This window comes from Pseudophryne corroboree, chromosome 5 (genome assembly GCF_028390025.1).
Source record: "Pseudophryne corroboree isolate aPseCor3 chromosome 5, aPseCor3.hap2, whole genome shotgun sequence".
Lineage (NCBI taxonomy): Eukaryota > Metazoa > Chordata > Amphibia > Anura > Myobatrachidae > Pseudophryne > Pseudophryne corroboree.
In genome coordinates this window covers 265,987,827-266,012,382 of record NC_086448.1, presented here as the reverse complement: position 1 = coordinate 266,012,382, position 24,556 = coordinate 265,987,827, and the positions used below count along the sequence as shown (strand labels likewise).

The following is a 24,556-nucleotide window of genomic DNA, read 5'->3' as shown; positions in this document are numbered from 1 at the left end:
GGCGGATACGCGCATTCCTCGCACCAAGAGACATACCTCCTCCAGACATGATGATAGTGTTTTGACGTCACAGGTTTCCTGGCCTGAACCATTGTAGCAATAACCCTTTTGGAAAGGCCCTTGTGAGCTAGGATGTTCCGCTCAACCTCCATGCTGTCAAACGAAGTCGCCGTAAGTTTGGGTAGACGAACAGTCCTTGCTGAAGAAGATCTCTTCTTAGTGGTAGAGGCCAAGGGTCTTCGACGGACATGTCCAGAAGATCTGCGTACCACGCCTTCCGATGCCAATCCAAGGCAATCAGAATTGCCTGGACACCTTGATTCCTGATTCGCTTCAGCACCCTTGGGAGCAACTGAATCGGAGGAAACAGGTAGACCAGCCGGTAAGGCCAAGGCGACATCAGTGCATCTACTGCCCTAGCCTGAGGGTCCCTGGTTCGTGAGCAATACCAGTGAAGCTTCTTGTTGAGTTGAAAAGCCATCATGTCTATTTGTGGGCAGCCACACCGGTGGATGATTTGCTGGAACACCTGATGGTGGAGGCCCCACTCCCCCAGGTGGAGATCGTCCGCTTCCCAGTTGTCCACACCCCGAATGAAAATTGATGACATTGCTCTTGCATTTCTTTCCGCCCAGAGGAGTATCTTTGACACCTCTCGCATGCAGGCTCTGCTTTTTGTCCCTCCTTGTAGAATGATATACGCCACTGCCGTGGCGTTGTCCGACTGTACCTGGATCTCGTGATCTGTGAGCAGAGGAGAGGCCTGAAGCAGAGCATTATAGATTGCCCGAAGTTCCAGAATGTTGATCAGAAGGAGGCTTTCGTGGGCTGACCACCTACCCTGGAACTGCGCCCCTTGGGTGACAACTCCCCATCCTCAGACTCGCATCCATCGCGAGGTGGGTCCAATCCTAAATCCCGAAACCACGGCCTTCCAGGAGATTGGAGGACTGAAGCCACCGCAGGAGGGAAATCCTGGCCTGAGGGGACAGCCGAATTAACCTTTGCATCTGTAGATGTGATCCGGACCACTTTCTCAGGAGATCCAGTTGAAATGTACTGGCATGGAACCTCCAATATTGGATCTCCTCGTATGAGGCGACCATCTTTCCCAACAATCTTATGCAAAGTAGGATGGACACTTGAGTAGGTCGGAGCACCATGCGGACCATCTCCTGAACTGTTCTCGCCTTGTTCTCTGATAGCAACACCTTCTGGGCCATAGTATCCAGTAACACCCCAGGAACAGGAGCCTCTGAGTTGGCTCCAGGAGGGACTTCGGTAAATTGGGAATCTACCCATGGTGTGACAGAAGTTGGATAGTGCGGTCGATATGGAGCAATAAAAGCTCCCTGAATCTTGCTTTTATCAGAAGATCGTCCAGGTAAGGGACAACATTGACCTCCTGGACCTGGAGTTGGAACATCTTCTCCGCCATCAACTTTGTGAATACCCTCGGAGCTGTGGACAGGCCGAAGGGTAGGGCCTGGAACTGGTAGTGATCGTCCAGCAAGGCAAACCTCAGGTACAATTGGTGGGGTGGGCAAATCGGAATATGAAGGTAGGCATCAATGATATCCAGGGAAACCATGAATTCCTGTTCTTCCAGGACCGCAATCACTGCTCGCAAGGATTCCATTTCGAACATGAAAACCTTCAGGTAAGGGTTCAAGGACTTTAGATTCAAAATGGGCCTTACTGAACTGTCCGGTTTCGGAACCCCAAACTGGTTTGAGCAATAACCCTTGCCTCATTGTGGAATAGGTACTGGAACAATGACGTGGGACTGGACCAACTTTAGGATGGCCTGTTGCAACGTAACCTGCGTATCCTCCAAAGCTGGTAAGCTTGTTTTGAAAAATCGTTGGGGAGGAGCACCGTCGAACTCCCGATTGTACCCCTGAGAAGCGAGATCCCTGACCCAGGTACCCTGGCAGGAAGCCTCCCAGATGCAGCTGAAGGGACGCAGATGAGCTTCCAACTCGAGATCCCCTCAGGGTGAGTGGGCACAGTCATGCTGAGGTCTTAGTGGAAGCAGAACTGGTGGACTGTTCCTGAGAACTGGTATTTGCAGGTCGTTTTGTCTTACCTCTGGTGCCTCTAGCCAAATTGGAGACACCTCTGGTCTTAGATCGAAATCTGTGAGACCGAAAGGACTGAACAGATGGTAGGAGCGTCTCGCCGGCGGGGCCCCAGAGGGGAGAAACGTGGATTTCCCAGCAGTGACTTTGGAAATCCACATATCCAACTCAACCCTAAATAGCCATTCCCAGACAAGGGGAGGGATTCCACAATATGCTTTGATTCTGCGTCCGCTATCCACTGACGCAACCACAAAGCTCTACGCGCCGACACTGCCATGGCAGAAGTCCTAGCATTAATATTTCCCATCTCCTTGAGTGTGTCACACAGGACGCGTGTAGTGTCCTGAATGTGCTTGAGGAGAGTCACCATAGTGACCAGAGGCATAGCCCCAGAGAGGCTCTTCTGAATTTGAGTAGCCCACGTAGGAATGGCATGGGTCATCCAGCAACCTGCTATGACCCGCCTTTGCGATACACCTGCTGCCATGTAAATAGATTTGAGTGTAGTCTCTATTTTTCTGTCCCTGGGATCCTTTATGTTAAAAGAGCCCGGGGCAGGCAGCTCCGCCTTTTTGGGCAGTCGAGAGACTGATATGTCAACCCCCCCGGGGGTTCTTCCCAGAATTTCCTACCTTCAGGAGCAAATGGGAAAGTGCGCAAAAACCTTTTTGACACTTGGAATTTTTTGTCTGGATTTTTCCAGACTAACTTGAACAGGTCATCTAACTCAGCAGAATCAGGGAAAGTGACATCAGGCTTGTTTTGTGTAAAGAAAAATGACTGCTGTGACACAGCGTCCTCTAAAGAGAACTTTAGCACGTCCCGTATAGCCAGAATGAGGGGTTCAATACCCTGAGCAGAATCGAATCCCGTTGGTGGGGATTTCAAGTCCTCCCCATCCTCCTGTACATCCTCATCTGAATCAGAGAGTAGGGCAGGGAGAACAAGCTTTTGTGGACCTGCATGAGAGAGGGGGGGGGGGGGGGGCTGTGTAACATCTGCCCTAGCAGCTAAGTCTGCAACAGCCTGCTGTAGCTGAGTATTCAGAACATTAGCAGTGAGTTTTGATAACATATAAGATATCATGGTTTTAAGAGCCCCTTACCAGGAGGGCTCTGGACCCTCTCCCCCAGCCCCTTCACTGATTTGAGAAGATTGGCTAAACTGTTCTCATGAAACAGAATCATTAGATAAGGGAGAGAATCTGGTGTGGCATACATTGCACAGTTTGTGTTTACCCATGTTTACAGTAATTACAATGACATATACATACACACAGACAGTAATATTTATCAAGCCTGCTCTTACTGTACAGTATGCGAGCGTAGACACAGAGAGAGAGAGAGAGGGACACCAGAACACCCCTAGCTGTACAGCCCCAGTGAGGCTGTCAGCTAACTAGATCACAGTGAACACTAATGAATTCTGTCCTGTATAGGAGACAGCTTGTGTACAATAGTGGCTCTCCCCCTTTGCTACACCCTGTACCAGTTTTCCAGCGTGTTTTGTGAGTCAGGAAGAGTTGCGAGTGCTTGCTGCAGCTGCATTAAGCAGAGAAAGGCGCCAAAATGCCTCTAGTCCCGCTCGGAGGTAGCTCCCCCCCCCCCCCCCCCCCCTATCCCACAATGGCGCCGGAGCTACAGTGATTATACTGGCAATGTCTCCTATAATGCTTAAAAACATCACACAAGTGCTAGTTTAATTCATATGAAGCCAGTTTACATGGGGGGTTCTAGCGGGTACCCCCCAGGAGGGTCATGTATGCCGCGCCCGCATTCAGCCGCACTGTGAACCAGGGGACCCCCTAGTGGGGCCCCCCGTTTTTACTCACCACAGTCGTCACATTCCGGCCATCACTAGGGGTGTGCTGCGTGCTGCGATTGAAACAGCCAAAGCGCAGTGCCCCACTGCACAAACAACCTCTCGGCGGCTCTGCACCTCGCAAAGGCCGGTGACGCCCCATCCCCCCTAACTCCCACGGTGCAGGTATGCTGTTGCCTAAACAGCATACCGAAAATAACAAAGTTTAAAAAGGAATTAAATAAAACTCTCTGGAGCTGCAGAGATGTGCATCCTCTCCCGAGGGCACTTTTTTCTAACCTGCCTGTGGGAGGTGGCATAGAGGGGAGGAGCCTGCACACCCAGTGAAGAAATTTAAAGAGCACCGGCTCCTTTGGACCCAGTCTATACCCCCATCGTACTGGATTCCCTCAATATCCCTTAGGAATGCTAGAGAAAATTACCTTATTTAAGTCATGTAGGCAGGTAGGTATAATACTGTATCACTTGTGTAGACAACACTTGCTTTCCAAAAAGGCATTTCCAGATTTACATGCAATTCCTTCCATGAGTACAAATCATACAATGAAATGGACTATACTAAAATAATACCTTAAATTTTCAAGCTCTTGTCTTTTCAGGGGTGACGACGGTGGAGCAGGAAGGAACTTCTCACCTTCATGGTTTTTACTGCTGGAATGGTAACATCAGAATTACAAAAAATAAGATTTTACTTACCGATAAATCTATTTCTCGTAGTCCGTAGTGGATGCTGGGACTCCGTAAGGACCATGGGGAATAGCGGCTCCGCAGGAGACAGGGCACAAGAATAAAAGCTTTAGGATCAGGTGGTGTGCACTGGCTCCTCCCCCTATGACCCTCCTCCAAGCCTCAGTTAGGATACTGTGCCCGGACGAGCGTACATAATAAGGAAGGATATTGAATCCCGGGTAAGACTCATACCAGCCACACCAATCACACCGTACAACTTGTGATCTGAACCCAGTTAACAGTATGATAAAACGAAAAGGAGCCTCTGAAAAGATGGCTCACAACAATAATAACCCGAATTTTTGTAACAATAACTATATACAAGTATTGCAGACAATCCGCACTTGGGATGGGCGCCCAGCATCCACTACGGACTACGAGAAATAGATTTATCGGTAAGTAAAATCTTATTTTCTCTGACGTCCTAGTGGATGCTGGGACTCCGTAAGGACCATGGGGATTATACCAAAGCTCCCAAACGGGCGGGAGAGTGCGGATGACTCTGCAGCACCGAATGAGAGAACTCCAGGTCCTCCTCAGCCAGGGTATCAAATTTGTAGAATTTTGCAAACGTGTTTGCCCCTGACCAAGTAGCTGCTCGGCAAAGTTGTAAAGCCGAGACCCCTCGGGCAGCCGCCCAAGATGAGCCCACTTTCCTTGTGGAATGGGCTTTTACCGATTTTGGCTGTGGCAGGCCTGCCACAGAATGTGCAAGCTGAATTGTACTACAAATCCAACGAGCAATCGTCTGCTTAGAAGCAGGAGCACCCAGCTTGTTGGGTGCATACAGGATAAACAGCGAGTCAAATTTTCTGACTCCAGCCGTCCTGGAAACATATATTTTCAGGGCCCTGACATCGTCAAGCAACTTGGAGTCCTCCAAGTCCCTAGTAGCCGCAGGTACCACAATAGGTTGGTTCATGTGAAATGCAGAAACCACCTTAGGTAGAAATTGAGGACGAGTCCTCAATTCTGCCCTGTCAGAATGAAAAATTAAGTAAGGACTTTTATATGATAAAGCCGCCAATTCTGACACACGCCTGGCTGAAGCCAGGGCTAACAGCATCGTCACCTTCCATGTGAGATATTTGAAGTCCACAGTGGTGAGTGGTTCAAACCAATGTGACTTTAGAAAACTCAACACAACATTGAGATCCCAAGGTGCCACTGGAGGCACAAAAGGAGGCTGTATATGCAGTACCCCTTTTACAAATGTCTGAACTTCAGGCATTGAAGCCAGTTCTTTCTGGAAGAAAATCGACAGGGCCGAAATTTGAACCTTAATGGACCCTAATTTTAGGCCCATAGATAGTCCTGTTTGCAGGAAATGGAGGAAACGACCCAGTTGCAATTCCTCTGTAGGGGCCTTCTTGGCCTCACACCACGCAACATATTTTCGCCAAATGCGGTGATAATGTTTTGCGGTTACGTCCTTCCTGGCCTTGACCAGGGTAGGGATGACTTCATCTGGAATGCCTTTTTCCCTCAGGATCCGGCGTTCAACCGCCATGCCGTCAAACGCAGCCGCGGTAAGTCTTGGAACAGACAAGGCCCCTGCTGGAGCAGGTCCTTTCTCAGAGGTAGAGGCCACGGTTTGTCCGTGAGCATCTCTTGAAGTTCCGGGTACCAAGTCCTTCTTGGCCAATCCGGAACCACGAGTATAGTTCTTACTCCTCTCCTACTTATGATTCTCAGTACCTTTGGTATGAGAGGCAGAGGAGGGAACACATACACTGACTGGTACACCCACGGCGTTACCAGGGCGTCCACCGCTATTGCCTGTGGGTCCCTTGACCTGGCGCAATATCTGTCTAGTTTTTTGTTTAGACGGGACGCCATCATGTCCACCTTTGGTTCTTCCCAACGGTTTACTATCAGGTGGAAGACTTCTGGGTGAAGTCCCCACTCTCCCGGGTGGAGGTCGTGTCTGCTGAGGAAGTCTGCTTCCCAGTTGTCCACTCCCGGAATGAACACTGCTGACAGTGCTATCACATGATTTTCCGCCCAGCGAAGAATCCTTGCAGCTTCTGCCATTGCCCTCCTGCTTCTCGTGCCGCCCTGTCTGTTTACGTGGGCGACTGACGTGATGTTGTCCGATTGGATCAATACCGCCTGACCCTGAAGCAGGGGTTTCGCTTGACTTAGGGCATTGTAAATGGCCCTTAGTTCCAGAATGTTTATATGAAGAGATGCTTCCATGCTTGACCACAAGCCCTGGAAATTTCTTCCCTGTGTGACTGCTCCCCAGCCTCTCAGGCTTGCATCCGTGGTCACCAGGATCCAATCCTGAATGCCAAATCTGCGGCCCTCTAGTAGATGAGCACTCTGCAGCCACCACAGAAGAGACACCCTTGTCCTTGGCGACAGGGTTATCCGCTGATGCATCTGAAGATGCGATCCGGACCATTTGTCCAGTAGATCCCACTGAAAAGTTCTTGCATGGAATCTTCCGAATGGAATCGCTTCGTAAGAAGCCACCATTTTTCCCAGGACCCTCGTGCACTGATGCACTGACACCTGGCCTGGTTTTAGGAGGTTCCTGACCAGCTCGGATAACTCCCTGGCCTTCTCCTCCGGGAGAAACACCTTTTTCTGGACTGTGTCCAGAATCATTCCTAGGAACAGTAGACGTGTCGTTGGAATCAGCTGCGATTTTGGAATATTTAGGAGCCACCCGTGCTGACGTAACACTACCTGAGATAGTGCTACTCCGACTTCTAACTGTTCCCTGGACCTTGCCCTTATCAGGAGATCGTCCAAGTAAGGGATAATTAAGATGCCTTTTCTTCGAAGAAGAATCATCATTTCGGCCATTACCTTGGTAAAGACCCGAGGTGCCGTGGACAACCCAAACGGCAGCGTCTGAAACTGATAATGACAGTCTTGTACTACAAACCTGAGGTACCCTTGGTGAGACGGGTAGATTGGGACGTGGAGATAAGCATCCTTGATGTCCAGAGACACCATATAGTCCCTTTCTTCCAGGTTTGCTATCACCGCTCTGAGTGATTCCATCTTGAATTTGAACCTCTTTATGTAAGTGTTCAAGGATTTCAGATTTAAAATTGGTCTCACCGAGCCGTCCGGCTTCGGTACCACAAACAGCGTGGAATAATACCCCTTTTCCTGTTGTAGGAGGGGTACCTTGATTATCACCTGCTGGGAATACAGCTTGTGAATGGTTTTCCAAAACTGCCTCCCTGTCGGAGGGAGACTTTGGTAGAGCAGACTTCAGGAACCGGCGAGGGGGAAACGCCTCGAATTCCAGTTTGTACCCCTGCGATACTACCTGTAGAATCCAGGGGTCCACTTGCGAGTGAGCCCACTGCGCGTTGAAATTCTTGAGACGGGCCCCCACCATGTCTGAGTCTGCTTGTAAAGCCCCAGCGTCATGCTGAAGACTTGGCAGAAGCAGGGGAGGGCTTCTGCTCCTGGGAAGCGGCTGCATGGTGCAGTCTTTTTCCCCTTCCTCTGACCCAGGGCAGGAAGGAATGGCCTTTAGCTCGCTTGTACTTATGGGAACGAAAGGACTGAGTTTGAAAAGACGGTGTCTTTTTCTGCTGATGTGAAGTGACCTGGGGTAAAAAGGTGGATTTTCCAGCCGTTGCCGTGGCCACCAGGTCCGATAGACCAGCCCCAAATAACTCCTCCCCTTTATACGGCAATACTTCCATATGTCGTTTGGAATCCGCATCGCCTGACCACTGTCGCGTCCATAACGCTCTTCTGGCAGAAATGGACATAGCACTTACTCTTGATGCCAGGGTGCAAATATCCCTCTGTGCATCACGCATATATAGTAATGCATCCTTCAAATGCTCTATAGTTAACAGTATATTGTCCCTATCCAGGGTATCAATATTTTCAGTCAGGGAATCCGACCACGCGACTCCAGCACTGCACATCCAGGCTGAAGCGATTGCTGGTCGCAGTATAACACCAGTATGTGTGTATATACTTTTAAGAATATTTTCCAGCCTTCTATCTGCTGGTTCTTTGAGGGTGGCCGTATCAGGAGACGGTAACGCTACTTGTTTAGATAAACGTGTGAGCGCCTTATCTACCCTAGGGGGTGTTTCCCAACGCGTCCTAACCTCTGACGGGAAAGGATATAGTGCCAATAATTTTTTAGAAATTAGCAGTTTTTTGTCGGGGGAAACCCACGCTTTATCACACACCTCATTTAACTCATCTGACTCAGGGAAAACTATTGGTAGTTTTTTCACACCCCACATAATACCCTTCTTTGTGGTACTTGTAGTGTCAGAAATGTTCAATGCCTCCTTCATTGCCGTGATCATGTAACGTGTGGCCCTACTGGACATTACGTTTGTCTCCTCACCGTCGACACTAGACTCAGTATCTGTGTCTGGGTCTGTGTCGACCCACTGAGGTAACGGGCGTTTTAGGGCCCCTGACGGTGTCTGAGACGCCTGGACAGGCACTAATTGATTTGCCGGCTGTCTCATGTCATCAACCGTTATTTGCAAAGTGCTGACATTATCACTTAATTCTTTAAATACGATCATCCAGTCAGGTGTCGACTCCCTAGGGGGTGACATCACTAACCCAGGCAATTGCTCCGCCTCCACATCATTTTCCTCCTCATACATGTCGACACACACATACCGACACACAGCACACACACCGGGAATGCTCTGATAGAGGACAGGACCCCACAAGCCCTTTGGAGAGACAGAGGGAGAGTCTGCCAGCACACACCAAGCGCTATATATACAGGTTGAGTATCCCATATCCAAATATTCCGAAATACGGAATATTCCGAAATACGGAATTTTTTGAGTGAGACTGAGATAGTGAAACCTTTGTTTTCTGATGGCTCAATGTCTCAAAACTTGTTTAATACACAAAATAATTAAAAATATTGTATTAAATGACCTTCAGGCTGTGTGTATAAGGTGTATATGAAACATAAATGAATTGTGTGAATGTACACACACTTTGTTTAATGCACAAAGTTGTTAAAAATATTGGCTAAAATGACCTTCAGGCTGTGTGTATAAGGTGTATATGAACCATAAATGCATTCTGTGCTTAGACTTGGGTCCCATCACCATGATATCCCATTATGGTATGCAATTATTCCAAAATACGGTATAATCCGATATCCAAAATACTACTGGTCCCAAGCATTTTGGATAAGGGATACTCAACCTGTATATACAGGAATAACCTTATATAAGTGTTATTCCCTTATAGCTGCTGTTTATATAATTTTTAGCTGCCAATAGTGCCCCCCCTTCTCTTTTTTACCCTGATTCTGTAGCAAGTCTGCAGGGGAGAGTCAGAGAGCCGTCCTTCCAGCGGAGCTGTGAGGGGAAATGGCGCTTGTGTGCTGAGGAGATAGGCTCCGCCCCTTCACGACGTCCTTATCTCCCGCTCTTTTCTGTAAAAATGGCAGGGGTTAAAATACATCCATATAGCCCAAGAGCTATATGTGATGTATTCTTTTGCCAACCTAAGGTATTATCTGTTATATTGCGTCTCAGGGCGCTCCCCCCCAGCGCCCTGCACCCTCAGTGACCGGAGTGTGAAGTGCGCTGAGAGCAATGGCGCACAGCTGCGGTGCTGTGCGCTACCTTAGTCTGAAGACAGGATCGTCTTCTGCCGCCAATTTCACCGGACCTCTTCGCTCTTCTGGCTCTGTAAGGGGGCCGGCGGCGCGGCTCCGGGACCCATCCAGGCTGAACCTGTGATCGTCCCTCTGGAGCTAATGTCCAGTAGCCTAAGAAACCCAATCCACTCTGCACGCAGGTGAGTCCGTTTCTTCTCCCCTTAGTCCCACGATGCAGTGATCCTGTTGCCAGCAGGACTCACTGAAAATAAAAAACCTAAAATACACTTTTATTCTAAGCAGCTCAGGAGAGCCACCTAGCCTGCACCCTTCTCGTTCGGGCACAAAAATCTAACTGAGGCTTGGAGGAGGGTCATAGGGGGAGGAGCCAGTGCACACCACCTGATCCTAAAGCTTTTATTCTTGTGCCCTGTCTCCTGCGGAGCCGCTATTCCCCATGGTCCTTACGGAGTCCCAGCATCCACTAGGACGTCAGAGAAACAAACAATTCTATTATTACATAGAAACATAGAAACATAGAATTTGTCGGCAGATAAGAACCACTTGGCCCATCTAGTCTGCCCCTTATTTTATTTTATTTTTTTATATTATTTTTTATCACTAACCTTATTTGATCCTTATTTCTTTGTAAGGATATCCTTATGTCTATCCCATGCATGTTTAAATTGCTCTACTGTCTTAGCCTCTACCACCTCTGATGGGAGGCTATTCCACTTGTCCACTACCCTTTCTGTGAAATAATTTTTCCGCAAATTTCCCCTGAACCTCCCCCCCTCCAGTCTCAGTGCATGTCCTCGTGTCCTATTGCTTCTCTTCATTTGGAGAATGTTTCCCTCCTGGACTTTGTTAAAACCCTTCATATATTTGAAAGTTTCTATCATGTCTCCCCTTTCCCTTCTCTGCTCCAAACTATACATATTGAGATTTCTTAGTCTTTCTGGGTATGTTTTGTGATGTAGGCCATGCACCATTTTAGTTGCCCTCCTTTGTACAGTTTCTAATGTATTAATATCCTTTAGAAGATATGGCCTCCAGAACTGAATACAGTATTCTAGATGAGGCCGTACCAATTACCTATACAGTGGCATTATTACTTCTTTCTTTCTGCTGCTGATTCCTCTCCCAATGCAGCCAAGCATCTGACTAGCCTTCCTCATTGCCTTGTTACATTGCTTACCTGCTTTTAAGTCATCTGAAATAGTGACTCCTAGATCCCTTTCCTCCTCAGTAGTTTCCAGTATAGTGCCATTAATACTGTATTTAGCTTTAGGATTTTTGAGACCCAAGTGCATGATTTTGCATTTTTTGGCATTAAACTGTAATTGCCAGACTCTTGACCATTCCTCTAGTCTACCTAGATCCTCAATCATTTGTTTTACCCCACCTGGTGTGTCGACCCTGTTGCATACCTTTGTGTCATCTGCAAAAAGGCATACTTTCCCTTTAATGCCATTTGCAATGTCACCAATAAAGATATTAAAAAGCACTGGTCCAAGTACAGATCCCTGGGGTACTCCACTGGTAACATTTCCCTCCTGTGAATGCACTCCATTTACCACAACTCTCTGTTTTCTATCCTTCAACCAAGATCTTATCCATTCAATAATCCTAATATCCAATCCCAAACTTTCAAGTTTATTTAGCAGTCTGCGATGTGGAACTGTTTCATAGCATATCGACAGAAAACAATCATTTAAAAAGCGTTGGATATAATACAAGATGTACAAAATTACAGCATTCTAATTTGCATTTAGAGTACATATAACAATTGTATGAAACCCCAAAGGGGAAGAAACCTTATAATTCCAAGTAACTGTTAAAAATGGGAAATCTAAACATTAGGAAAAGGTGAAATAATGTATATTCCAGAGGTTCCCAAATGCGGTCCTCAAGGCACCCCAACAGTCCTGGTTTTAGGTATATCCATGGCTCAGCACAGATGGTTAAATCAAATCGACTAAGGTGCAAATTAAGTCACCTGTGGCCAAGCATGGATGCACTTAAAACCAGGACCGTTGGGGTGCCTTGAGGACCACGTTTGGGAACCTCTGGTATATTCGAAAACATGGTGGCCTGATGTGTTCAAAATAGCTGCCATATGGTCAGTAAGTGGCTGAAACAGATAAATATACACAAAAATATAGATTATATACAATGCACATACATACACATAAGTAAGGAGTATTATAGGCAAGTCCTGGATAAATTAATATGATGTGTCAGTATTAGGAACGTTAGGGACACACCTGATGAGGTTCATCCTGATATGGTAGGTGGCATGCATTTTTGGGCAAACGTGCTAAGAACTTAATTTATACTCCATGTTAAATTGTACAGTTTATTATAATTGTTCTAATTAGCAGTATTCTTAGTACTTCGATTGTCACCTGCATTTTCCTTTTGTCTGTGTGGCACAAGTCTCACAATGTTAGCACCTCCTATGCTTAAAATGATGGTGTGCATCCAGCCCAACCAGTCCCCTCTAAGAAGCACATTTGAACTTATCAAATAAACATTCCAATATGATTCACCAAGAGTTTGCCTCATCTGCCCAGCAGTAAGATTATTACCTGCATGCCTCACTGCTTTCCCCAATGGAATCTGTGTTGCCTGTCTGACTGACATTTTTTGCACCATTTTCTTTATTAGCGTCTTGCTGGTCCTCAGGCAAAAGAAGCAATGCATTTCTTAAACAAATTGCAGCAAACTCCATACTGGCAACCGGAATAGCGGAGGATTCCCCATCACTATAGAGGATTAAAAAATGTGACATTATACAAAGCAACAGTATGATTCACAGTGTCACAGTTTCTAATTCGGTTCCCACCACAAACGGTATCCCTCCTTCTTGTAATTAATTTCTGCTCCACTAGCCTCCCCATCTCCTGTTATCATCCAGATGATTCATCGGTAATAGGCAAAGGGATACATTTACGGAGTACCGGCTTTTCACAATCAGACGCTTCTCAGTATCTTTCACCCAGAAATGTATAAAGCCACGGATGTTACACCAAGGAGTATGAAGAAGACCCTACAACTCACTGGCACCGACATTCCGACTACTAGCAGCCACAAAGCAGTCCACCTCTCACCACCATCCCACCCAGGAAAACGTGCAATTTCCAACTGCATCCTGCCGCAGCGATCAGGACACAAGCGCAGTGCGTCTCAGATGCATACACAGATGTAAAACCACACCATCATGATATGCAATAGGGTTATCACGTACTGTATACAACATACAGGAAGGCTATAGAAAAAGTAATTCGATTATAGGATAAGAAGGGGAGGGGAGTTAGTTAAAAAAATATATTATACTGGTACATGGGAAGGTAAAAAAAAACTCCATGGTGCGATTTGCAAATTCACTGGGAAAACTAAAAAACGGAGATTGTTTTCCACTTCATTACCTGGCTCAATTACGCCAATAAAGTCAAGTGATACAGCAATGATCACTAGGGAGACCACTTCTTATGGGACAGACATTCAATCCACTATTAAATCCAGTAAACAAATTGTCCACCATATTCATGGGTAGAGAAGTGTTTAGTCTGTCTACCTTTTACAGAATATAAATATAGTCACAGTAAAAGATAGGTGTGTATTACTGTAAATAGTCCCAAAAAATAGTTTCTATTGCACATCTTCCCCATGTAATGTTGCCATCATCATTTAAAATAAACATGAAGCATAGACCAAAATGAACATTGCCCCCTAGTGGAAACACTGTAGCTTTACCGAGCAGTAAATTTAGAATAAAGGAGTATACAGCATGCCTTTTTAGTTACCGGTGTTATACACTTTATATTTCAGTATAAAGTCCCTTCAACAGAAACATTGGCAAAATGTTAGTTATGTGAAATCGTCACTTTATAATTTACTGTCTGAACTACCTCAGGAACTAATGGACATTTCCAGAAATTACACTTCATGAGATATTTGAACAGAACGAACACTACCTGTGCCCAAGCGGCTCATGTGGCAGCAGAGATATACGGAATGGAAATACTCACTTGTATAGAAGATTCTGAACGGACTGTGAAGCTAAGACTATTTTCCGGTGATAGCCTTGACCCACTATGGATTGTACGATGCCCTTCTTGCTTGGAAGACCTTTTGTTTCTTGCTCTAACGTCTGGAAAAAAAAACCCACTTTTTGTGTCACAATATTGATAAATAACAAGGAAACAGATTATAAAAAAAAAAAAAAAAAAAAATGTGTGTTAAAGTTCATAACGCTGATATTACCTGAAAAAACCTACAGAGCTTAAACCAATGTGATGCCAGACAAAGTATACAAGGGTACATTTCCCCCATAGATCAACTATAGAGGTATGGCATTTGTATATTACCTACAGCAGAGATCGTAAACATATAAGGAAAACCACATCCAGGCTGACTGGCCGATGAAGGCCAGCGAGATATAAATGAAAGGTATCATTCTACGCTCAAGCATTCAGTGAAAAACCTGCAGCTCTCTTAATATTAATAGTAGCAGTCCATAGAATTATAGAGCTAAGCAGACTACTTACTTTCCTACACTAGTTTACAGTCATCACAGCTATGCATTACCTGAACATTCAGGCAGGCACTAAGACGACCACAAAGACAAAACTGTGGCAGCACCACAAGAATCAGGTGTAATTAAACAACATCTTAGATCAAGTTTGAGCTATATTTTGCAGTACTGTGCCATCAAATAAAAAATAAGATTTTAAACCTACCGGTAAATCTATTTCTCCTAGTCCGTAGAGGATGCTGGGGACTCCGTAAGGACCATGGGGTATAGACGGGCTCCGCAGGAGATAGGGCACCTAAAAATAACTTTGACTATGGGCAGAGGCGGATTGGCCATAGGGTCTACAGGGAAGATTCCCGGTGGGCCAACGCACCCGTGGGGCCTGTTTTGTTTGAGGACATGTCCTATTTATAGACATAATGAATAAGATGCCAAACAATTTGCATATATGAAAATGACTTTGCCACTTAGCCTGTGATTGCAGATGATCTAGTGTATGTTCTGTCTGCCTGCTTGGCTGACTTATAAGATTGAGTGAATAGTGATTGGGATATGGTTGGTGTAATAAGCAAGAAAATATATCTTTCTAAAGAATTATATAGTTTCCTAAATTCTAAAGGTGTATCATATAATGTGCTCATAACATTTAATTTTATTTCCTTTTAACTTCCCCTTGATGCTGGACATCCCCACTATCTGGAAAGTCTTGGGGGAGGGTGCTGCTGCCATGGCCCATGGCTAGACCTTACATCTCTGGTGCTGCCCAAGTGGGGCCACTAGTACAAATTTTTTCCAGGGCCATTTTTTGTTCCCAATCCGCCCCTGACTATGGGTGTGCACTGGCTCCTCCCTCTATGCCCCTCCTCCAGACCTCAGTTAGAGAACTGTGCCCAGAGGAGATGGACAATACAAGGCAGGATTTAGCAATCCAAGGGCAAGATTCATACCAGCCCACACCAATCAAACCATGTAACCTGGAACATACATAACCAGTTAACAGTATGAACAAACAACAGTAACGGTCCAAGACCTATTCCAACTGTAACATAACCCTTATGTAAGCAACAACTATATACAAGTCTTGCAGATTATCCGCACTGGGACGGGCGCCCAGCATCCTCTACGGACTAGGAGAAACAGATTTACCGGTAGGTTTAAAATCTTATTTTCTCTTACGTCCTAGAGGATGCTGGGGACTACGTAAGGACCATGGGGTTTATACCAAAGCATCCAATCGGGCGGGAGAGTGCGTATGACTCTGCAGCACCGACTCAGCAAACGCTAGGTCCTCATCAGCCAGGGTATCAAACTTGTAGAATTTAGCAAAAGTGTTTGACCCCGACCAAGTCGCCGCTCGGCAAAGTTGTAAAGCCGAGACGCCTCGGGCAGCCGCCCAAGAAGAGCCCACCTTCCTAGTGGAATGGGCCTTAACCGAATTTGGTACCGGCAATCCAGCCGTAGAGTGAGCCTGCTGAATCGTATTACAGATCCAGCGAGCAATAGTCTGCTTCGAAGCAGGAGCGCCAATCTTATTGGCCGCATACAGGATAAACAGAGCCTCTGTTTTCCTAATTCTAGCCGTCCTGGCTACATCAATTTTTTTTTTTTTTAATATTAGATTTTTATTGAAATTTTGTACAAATTATAAGTACAGTTGAATTTGTAAATGAGAAATAAAACAGAAATAGGGGGAGAAGACAAGTACATAACATAACATAACTAATTAAGACAAGGGAAAGGAAGGTTAGGTATCAGGGACATCTGTGAATAGCAATAAAATCAGAATGTAAACATAATGAAAGTGGAGAGATCTGAAACCCGTAATGAATTGAGTTAAGTTAGGGGCCATCTTGGTTTGGGGAGTTAAGCTCAGAAGGGTCAGGTGGGGCAATAATGGTACCGGATAAACTACTTTGGCCCAATTTTTCTCTATATAGGAACCACTTATCCCATTTCCTACTCATCTTGGGAGTCCCGGGGGGAAATCCGCCCTCCGACGTTTCAAACACATAGTGTTGATGAACTTTTTGTTCTATCATTAATAGCGTGGGAACGACCGCCGACTTCCATTTGGAGGCAATGGCGGCCTTAGTTGCTATGAGTATATGACCTAAAAGATATCTGTCGCTGTTAGACATCTCACCACGGTAGTAATGAAATAGTGCTATTAGGGGGTCAGGTGCGAGGGATACTCCCAGGACAAGCGACATGAAAAGAAACACATCTCTCCACAGTGACCGGATTGTTGGGCATAGCCAGAAAATGTGTAGAATATCCCCCACCATTCCACAGTTCCTCCAGCAACTGGCAGAGACCTCAGGCCAAATCTTGTGTAAGCGTTCCGGCGTAAAGTACACCCTATGAACCAATTTGTAATACATTTCACAGTGATTTGTACATTTAGAAATTTTAAAGCAGGATTGAAAGATAGTTTTCCAAATATCCTCGGTGAAGACCGCAGGGAGGTCTTTTTCCCATTTGGTCTGTGAGGGGAATACCCCACGCCGGGCCTCAGTCACGAGATATTGGTACCATCTGGAGATGCCGCCTTTATTTCTGACAGGCAACAGGAGTGACATCAGCAATTTAGAGGGGCCAGTATGGGGGACTCGGTTAGGAGAAAAACTTTGAAGCCAATGCCTCAATTGCAGATATCTGTGAAAATCTTGTTTAGGTACCTGGAATTGTTCCTGAAGTAGGGAAAATGGGACCAACACACCGTCCCGAAGGACATCCTTCAAGGTGGATAGGCCTCTGTCACGCCAATGGTGTAGGTGAAGGTCTGGGATCATTGTGGCTATGGTGTGGAGAGACAATTGGGGGGAGGGAAGGGCTCCGGTGGGGAGGGATTTAGTTACGATTTTCCATGCTAACAACGTTGCCTGAACCGCCGAGTTTTCCACCCCTTCTGGAGGGATAGAAGCTGTAGGCAGCCAGAGCAAGTCAGATAGTGCGAAGGGGGAGATAGCACTCCGTTCCAGTGACACCCATGGTTTTGGGGCGTCTTGAGTGAACCAGTCTCTGGCCTGAGCGAGTAAACAAGCATTATGGTATCTCTCTAGATCTGGGTAGGCCACTCCCCCGTCACACTTCCGCGCAACTAGGGTGGATTTTGCTATCCTCGGTTTTGAGCCCCCCCACACATAGTTTGATAGTAAACGGTTAAATCTATTGCAAATATCTTTAGGGAGGGTCCTAGGAATGGTACGGAAAAGGTACATCAGTTTGGGTAAGAGCACCATCTTCGCAGCCGCTACTCGTCCGACCCATGAAACCTCCTGCATCATCCAGTCTTTAATAAATAGCTCAAATGTTCTAAAAAGGGGGTCATAGTTACATCCCATTAAATCTCGCCCTCTGGAGATTTGCACACCCAAGTATTTAAGTGACCTGAGTTGCCATGCGTATTTGTAGGCCATCTTTAGACGCCTAAGAACGTCATCCGACATGTTCAGAGGAAGGGCCTCAGTCTTAGTGGTATTTAGCTTATAATAGGAGATCGCTGCATAGGAGTCTAAGAGAGAGTGTAAATGCGGTAATGACGATTCAGGGTCGCTAAGGCATACTAAGATATCGTCAGCAAAAAGACATATTTTATGGTGCGTCCCTTCCACCACAGGGCCAACAATGGAGTCTAGTGTTCTGATCCGCTCCGCCAAGGGCTCAATAGCCAGCACAAAAATGAGGGGTGAAAGGGGGCAACCCTGACGGGTCCCATTCGTGATATTGAATGTATATGAATTGCAACCATTGGTGAACACCGAAGCCGATGGGGAGGAGTACAGGGCCAAGATGGAGTCGAGTATCCTACCTGCAAATCCAAAGCAGTCCAGGGTAGCCCGTAGATAGTCCCAGTGCAGCCTATCAAAAGCCTTTTCTGCATCTAAAGAGAGAAGCAAGAGAGGCTCGTCCCGGGCTTGGCAGCGTTCAATCAAATTGATAACCCTCCGTGTGTTATCAGATGCTTGCCGTCCAAGAACAAAACCTACCTGGTCAGGGTTAATTAGATTGGGTAGGAGTGGGGATATCCTATTTGCAACTAGCTTAGCGAACAATTTAAGATCCGTGTTTAAGAGTGCTATCGGGCGGTAGTTCTGGACCACAGCAGGAGATTTACCCGCCTTAGGGATGGTAACTATACGGGCCTCCAGCATCTCTTTCGGGAAGCATGTGGAGTTTGAGGCTTTGTTGAAAACTGACACTAAAAGCGGGGCAAGAGTAGATTTAAAGGTTTTATAGAAGTTGGCGGGGTTTCCGTCTGGGCCCGGGGCCTTGTTTACTGGGCAGGATTCAATAGCTGCCACAACTTCCTCATGTGCCCAGGGCAAACTAAGGGATTCAAGGGTCTGAGGGTCAATAGTGGGGAGGGACAACCCCTCCAAGAAACCAGCAATATCTACCAAGGAAGGCTGGGGGGTATCGGGATCATCTCTAAGGTTGTACAACTGTGAATAGTATTCGGCAAACGCATTGGCTATCTCTCCCGGGTCGGTTACTTTAACTCCCGAAGCAGTATGTACAGCATGTATGCGTTCTTTAGCTCTACGTCCCCTTAGTTTACGCGCCAGCAAGCGTCCCGCTCTGTTGCCAAGCCTATAATATTGTTGATTGAGTCGCTGCAGATTGCGATGAACCTCCGCTAGGGCAAATACGTTCACTTTGTCACGGGCAGCAAGGAGTTCCTTAAAGAGGGCTTTATTATTGGGGTCACTTTTATGTGCAGTTTCCAGGCGAGCAGCCTCCCGTTCGGCCGAGGCCTGTCTACTTTTATACTCACGTTTAAGTCTAGCTGCTATTTGGATTGCAGAGCCTCTAACCACTGCTTTCAGAGAACACCAATGGTTGAAAACGTTTGTGTCCTTGGGGCAGTTAGTAGCTAAATATAGGTCTAAAGATTGCTGAATGGCCTGGCGGGCCTCAGGGCGGGATAGAAGGTGCGGGCCCAATCTCCAGGGGCCATGGGGGACCACTCTCTTGTCGGCTTCCCAGTTCACAACGAGTGGTGAGTGGTCTGACCAAGACATGGGTAATATGTCCACCTTACTAATGGCAGCTAACGTCCACTTATCAACTAACGCCAAGTCTATTCTAGAGTACGAACTATGAACGTGGGAAAAGAAGGTGTAATCTCGTTCTGCAGGGTGTTTGGCTCTCCATGCATCATACAGCGAATATTCAGCTAACAATTGACCGAATCTGCCTGAGGGATCCTGGGCCGGACTGCTACGTAAAATTCGGGTTGGGCGAGAGCGATCTATATTGGGGTCCAGCACCATGTTGAAATCTCCGAGGATCAACAGGGCTCCTTTCGTATGCTCTTGAAGAGTTTTACAAAAGGTTCTAAGGAATTTTATTTGTTTGGTATTGGGGGCGTAGCAAGAGACCAGAGTGGTCTCCACATTATCTAGTCGACCTACTAAAATTAAATATCTCCCGTCAGGGTCTTCATATTTAGAGGACAGGACAAACGGGCAGTGTTGTGCTATGAGAAGGGCAACGCCGGCTTTCTTGGTGGGTCCATTTGCAGTGTAGCAAAGGGGGTATCGTGAATTAGTGAAGAGGGGAGGATTTTGACTCTGAAAATGGGTTTCCTGAACAGCTACTACTTGTGCTCTTAGCTTATAAAAATAGTTCACAGCTACTCTACGTTTTTGAGGAGAGTTAAGCCCTTTGGCATTAATGGAGACTATCTTCACCATTTTCAATTACAGGAGAAACTGATACCTCTGATGGCCAATATCTGTGTTGAGACCGGTATACCTGATAGGGAGGGGGAAACATATAGGAATACATGTGGGAAAACAAACATAAAATATAGGACAAAACTAAACTAAATTGATCTCTCGTGAGATCACGTCCAGTCGCCATAATAAGGCGACTGTGTAGGCTAAGGGAGGGGTTAGCGGCATAACTCCCACCCACTGCCATACTTATTCACTTTAAACCAAAGAATATAAGGACATCTTGATAACATAATAACAGATGTATGCACTTCTGTACAAACGGAACCTGAAGAGCAAATACGGCGGAACACAAGTGCTCCAACATAAAAAGAAACAAAGAAACCCAGAACTATTACTTCTAACATGAGAACTAGACCAGCGGCTCATGTAGCTTATCCAGCTTTAAGAACTAATCCCACAGGCCAGTATAATATAAACAGTCATATCCAGGGGGGCGCCAGGCACAGTTCCCCAAAGAGAAAAAGAGCAACTAATTGAGCCTAGCAGGGAATCATTGAAATGCTTCAAAACACACACATTACTTTCGCTATGCCCAGCGCCCCCCATCTCAACAGACTATGGCCCTTTATGCATGGGATAAAGCCTTTATCTGAAGAGTCACTGGAGTCGTAACATTATTACCATAACGGTAAGGTATCCGTCACAGAGCCAGCATCCTCATTTCACCGACGACCAGTCCTGCTGAAGACGTCGGGGGGAGGAGCCCGCCGTGGGTTCCGTGATATTCCATGATTTAAGCAGCTTTTCTCCTTCATCTGCAGTGGAGACAGAGACAGTGGAGCCATCCCGGTGGATCAGCAGCTTGGTGGGGAAACCCCATCTGTATGGGATATCAGCCTTTCTGAGGGCCGTAGTGATCTGGTGAAATGATCGCCGCTTATAGAGTGGCCGCAGATAGATCCCCAAAGAGTTGAAGTCCTTGTAGAGCTGAAGATGTATCAGACGTCGGTCTGGATGCTTTCAGTAAGGCCTCTTTAACATGGAAGTAGTGCATCTTCATGAGGACGTCTCTCGGTGCATCTCCTGGGGCCGCTCTGGCCTTCGGTAGCCGGTGTATTCGGTCAATAATGAGGTCTGTAGATGTAAACTGAGGCATCAGGGCCTTAAAAATGGTCACCGTGTAATCGTGCAAACTACTGTGTGACACCGATTCGGGGACTCTGCGTAGCTTAAGATTGCTGCGACGCGATCTATCTTCCAGATCCGTGACCTTGTCCCGTAAAAGCTTCACCTCTGCCTCCAATGCATCATGAGAGTCCAGTAGGTTGTTATGGGACCCCACGACTTCTTCCATTTTAGTTTCCAAGTGGTCCGTACGGCCACCCAGATCATCTATAGATTGTTGGCACGCCGTTAAGGTGGTACGGAACTCAGCTGCAACTTCCTCTTTAAAGCGGGTCAAAAGCAACTTCATAGTGCCCACCGTGAGGGCCTCCCCGTCTCCAACCTTATCCAAGGTCGTGGCTGACGGACGCACCTCCAGTGACGGAGGGGTCTGGGGAACTGCCCCTGCTGTAGAGGGCCCGGTGACTTTAGGGCCCGGCATTTTCGGGGATGATTTGAAAAAAGAAAGCTGCTGTGCAGGTTTTGACGGTTTGCTGCGCCTAGTGGGCATGGTAAAGCCCAGATGAAGATAGCTTAATATATCCAAACACTGAGGATGGAGAAACCGGGAGGCTCCACTTTTCCAGAAGCTAACAAGACATCACGTGGATAATGGCAGAGTTGGGAGAAATCTCTTGGTTTACATCGGTATGAGCGGTGCAGACAGGGCCATTGCGCTAGTTGCCCTCACTTTAAACAATGAATTCCTGGCCGTCCCAGGAGCAGGGTCAGGGGGTGTACTCCCCTCGTCAGGAAAGATTCAAACCAAGATAGGTATGAAGCGGTAGCGGTAGGGACAGGAGTCGCTTCCTTTTTATTTACCCCTTTTCTGCCTTGGTGTGTTAGGCCTCTATGTTGCAGCCCCGTGAAGGCTGATGGTTGTGGGAGGTCAAGCCGATCCTCAGGCCCCTCCGGCCAGCCACCCACGGCCGTGGGAGGCCACTCCGGAAAGCAAGGGTGTCCCAGGGCTCCCAGTCGTGGGCAAGGGTATCTGCAGGGGGGGGGGGGGGGGGGGAACTCTCCACCACCCACCAAGGGCAGCACTCACTCCAGGGCACGGACAGGTGGTGTAGGCAGGTTAAATGTTTGCAGGGAGTGCACCTGCAACAATCGTCGTCTCTCTGAGCCCCAGTCAGTCTGATGTCGGAGGGAGGGAGGGCGCCCGCAGCGGCGCCAGGCGGACGCCGGCCAAAGCTTACGGGGAGGGAGGAGAGGCCCGCCGTCTGCTCGTCCGAGCCGGGTCTGAAGTTCACACTCACCCGGGGGGCCGTCAGCCGTCTCCTCCTTGCTGCAGCCGGATCGCCTCTCCAGCTCCCGGCACCCAAGATGGCCGCCGCTCGCGTAGCGGAGCTCGTCGAGTAGCTCCGACATGGGACTCACTCCCCCTCGTCTTCCGGCGAGGGACACTGGTAGGTTGCAGGGGATTCTCCAAGGGGGGTAGGGGTCGAGCGGGTCCTCCAGGCGTCTCGGTAAGGCAGCCGCCCAGCCGACGGATGTAATCTGAAATTGAGGTCCCGGCTTCGGGGCAGGGAGTAGGCCGCAATCCGCGGGAGCCAGAAAACCGGCTCCCCGATTCCGCAGCTCCACTTCCCCGCTCTCTCACTGCTCCAGCACCGCAGCTGAGTGTCACAGGGTCGAACTTGGGACGTGGGGAAGGTATTATTCTATATTTAGCTCCCAGGTCCCTGAGAGCTCACAGAAATTGCTGCCTGCTCACTCAGCATCCAGGCCACGCCCCCGCTACATCAATTTTTAAGGCCCTGACTACGTCCAGGGATCTGGAATCCTCCAGGTCACTTGTAGCCACAGGCACCACAATAGGTTGATTCATATGGAACAAAGAAACCACTTTAGGCAAAAATTGCGGAAGTGTCCTCAATTCAGCTTGATCCACATGAAAAATCAAGTAGGGGCTCTTGTGTGACAAAGCCGCCAATTCTGACACTCGCCTTGCTGTTGCTAAGGCCAACAACATGACCACCTTCCAGGTAAGAAATTTCAACTCAACCTTGTTAAGCGGTTCAAACCAGTGTGATCTTAGGAACTGCAACACCAAGTTCAGGTCCCATGGTGCCACTGGAGGCACAAAAGGGGGCTGTATGTGCAGCACTCCCTTTACAAACGTCTGGACTTCTGGAAGAGAAGCCAATTCCTTCTGAAAGAAAATCAAGAGGGCCGAAATCTGTACCTTAACAGAGCCTAATTTCAGGCCCATATCCACTCCTGTCTGTAGGAAGTGGAGAAGACGACCCAGATGAAAATCTTCCGTAGGTGCATTCTTGGTCTCACACCAAGACACATACTTTCGCCAGATACGGTGATAATGTTTTACCGTCACCTCCTTCCTAGCCTTTATTAAAGTAAGGATGACCTCTTCCGGAATCCCCTTTTTCGCTAGGATTCGGCGTTCAACCGCCATGCCGTCAAACGTAACCGCGGTAAGTCTTGAAATACACAGGGCCCCTGTTGCAACAGGTCTTCCCTCAGAGGAAGAGGCCAGGGATCCCCTGTGAGCATCTCTTGTAGATCAGAGTACCAGGCCCTTCGAGGCCAGTCTGGGACAACGAGTATCGTCTGTACTCATCTTCGTCTTATGATCCTCAACACTTTTGTGATGAGAGGAAGAGGAGGAAACACGTAGACCGATTTGAACACCCACGGTGTTATCAGAGCGTCTACTGCTACTGCCTGAGGGTCCCGAGACCTGGCACAATACCTCCGAAGCTTTTTGTTGAGGCGTGACGCCATCATGTCTATTTGAGGAGTTCCCCAAAGACGCGTTACGTCTGCAAAGACTTCTTGATGAAGTCCCCACTCTCCTGGATGGAGATCGTGTCTGCTGAGGAAGTCTGCTTCCCAGTTGTCCACTCCCAGAATGAAGACAGCCGACAGAGCGCTTACATGATTTTCCGCCCAGCGAAGGATCCTTGTGGCTTCTGCCATCGCGACTCTGCTTCGT

At 47.4% G+C, this 24,556-nt stretch overlaps 1 protein-coding gene across 5 annotated transcripts in view; it reads right to left on the bottom strand.

Moving 5' to 3' along the window:
- CNOT10 (CCR4-NOT transcription complex subunit 10) overlaps positions 1-24,556 on the bottom strand; it is a 292,315-nt gene that overhangs the window by 167,610 nt on the left and 100,149 nt on the right. For all 5 annotated transcript variants that reach the window (XM_063922301.1, XM_063922302.1, XM_063922300.1 and 2 more), the window contains 3 exons: positions 14,244-14,365; positions 12,801-12,977; positions 4,476-4,556 (listed from right to left, as the gene is read on the bottom strand). In XM_063922301.1, the coding sequence (XP_063778371.1) occupies positions 4,476-4,556; positions 12,801-12,977; positions 14,244-14,365 (380 nt within the window). The remainder of the gene's footprint in view (positions 1-4,475; positions 4,557-12,800; positions 12,978-14,243; positions 14,366-24,556) is intronic.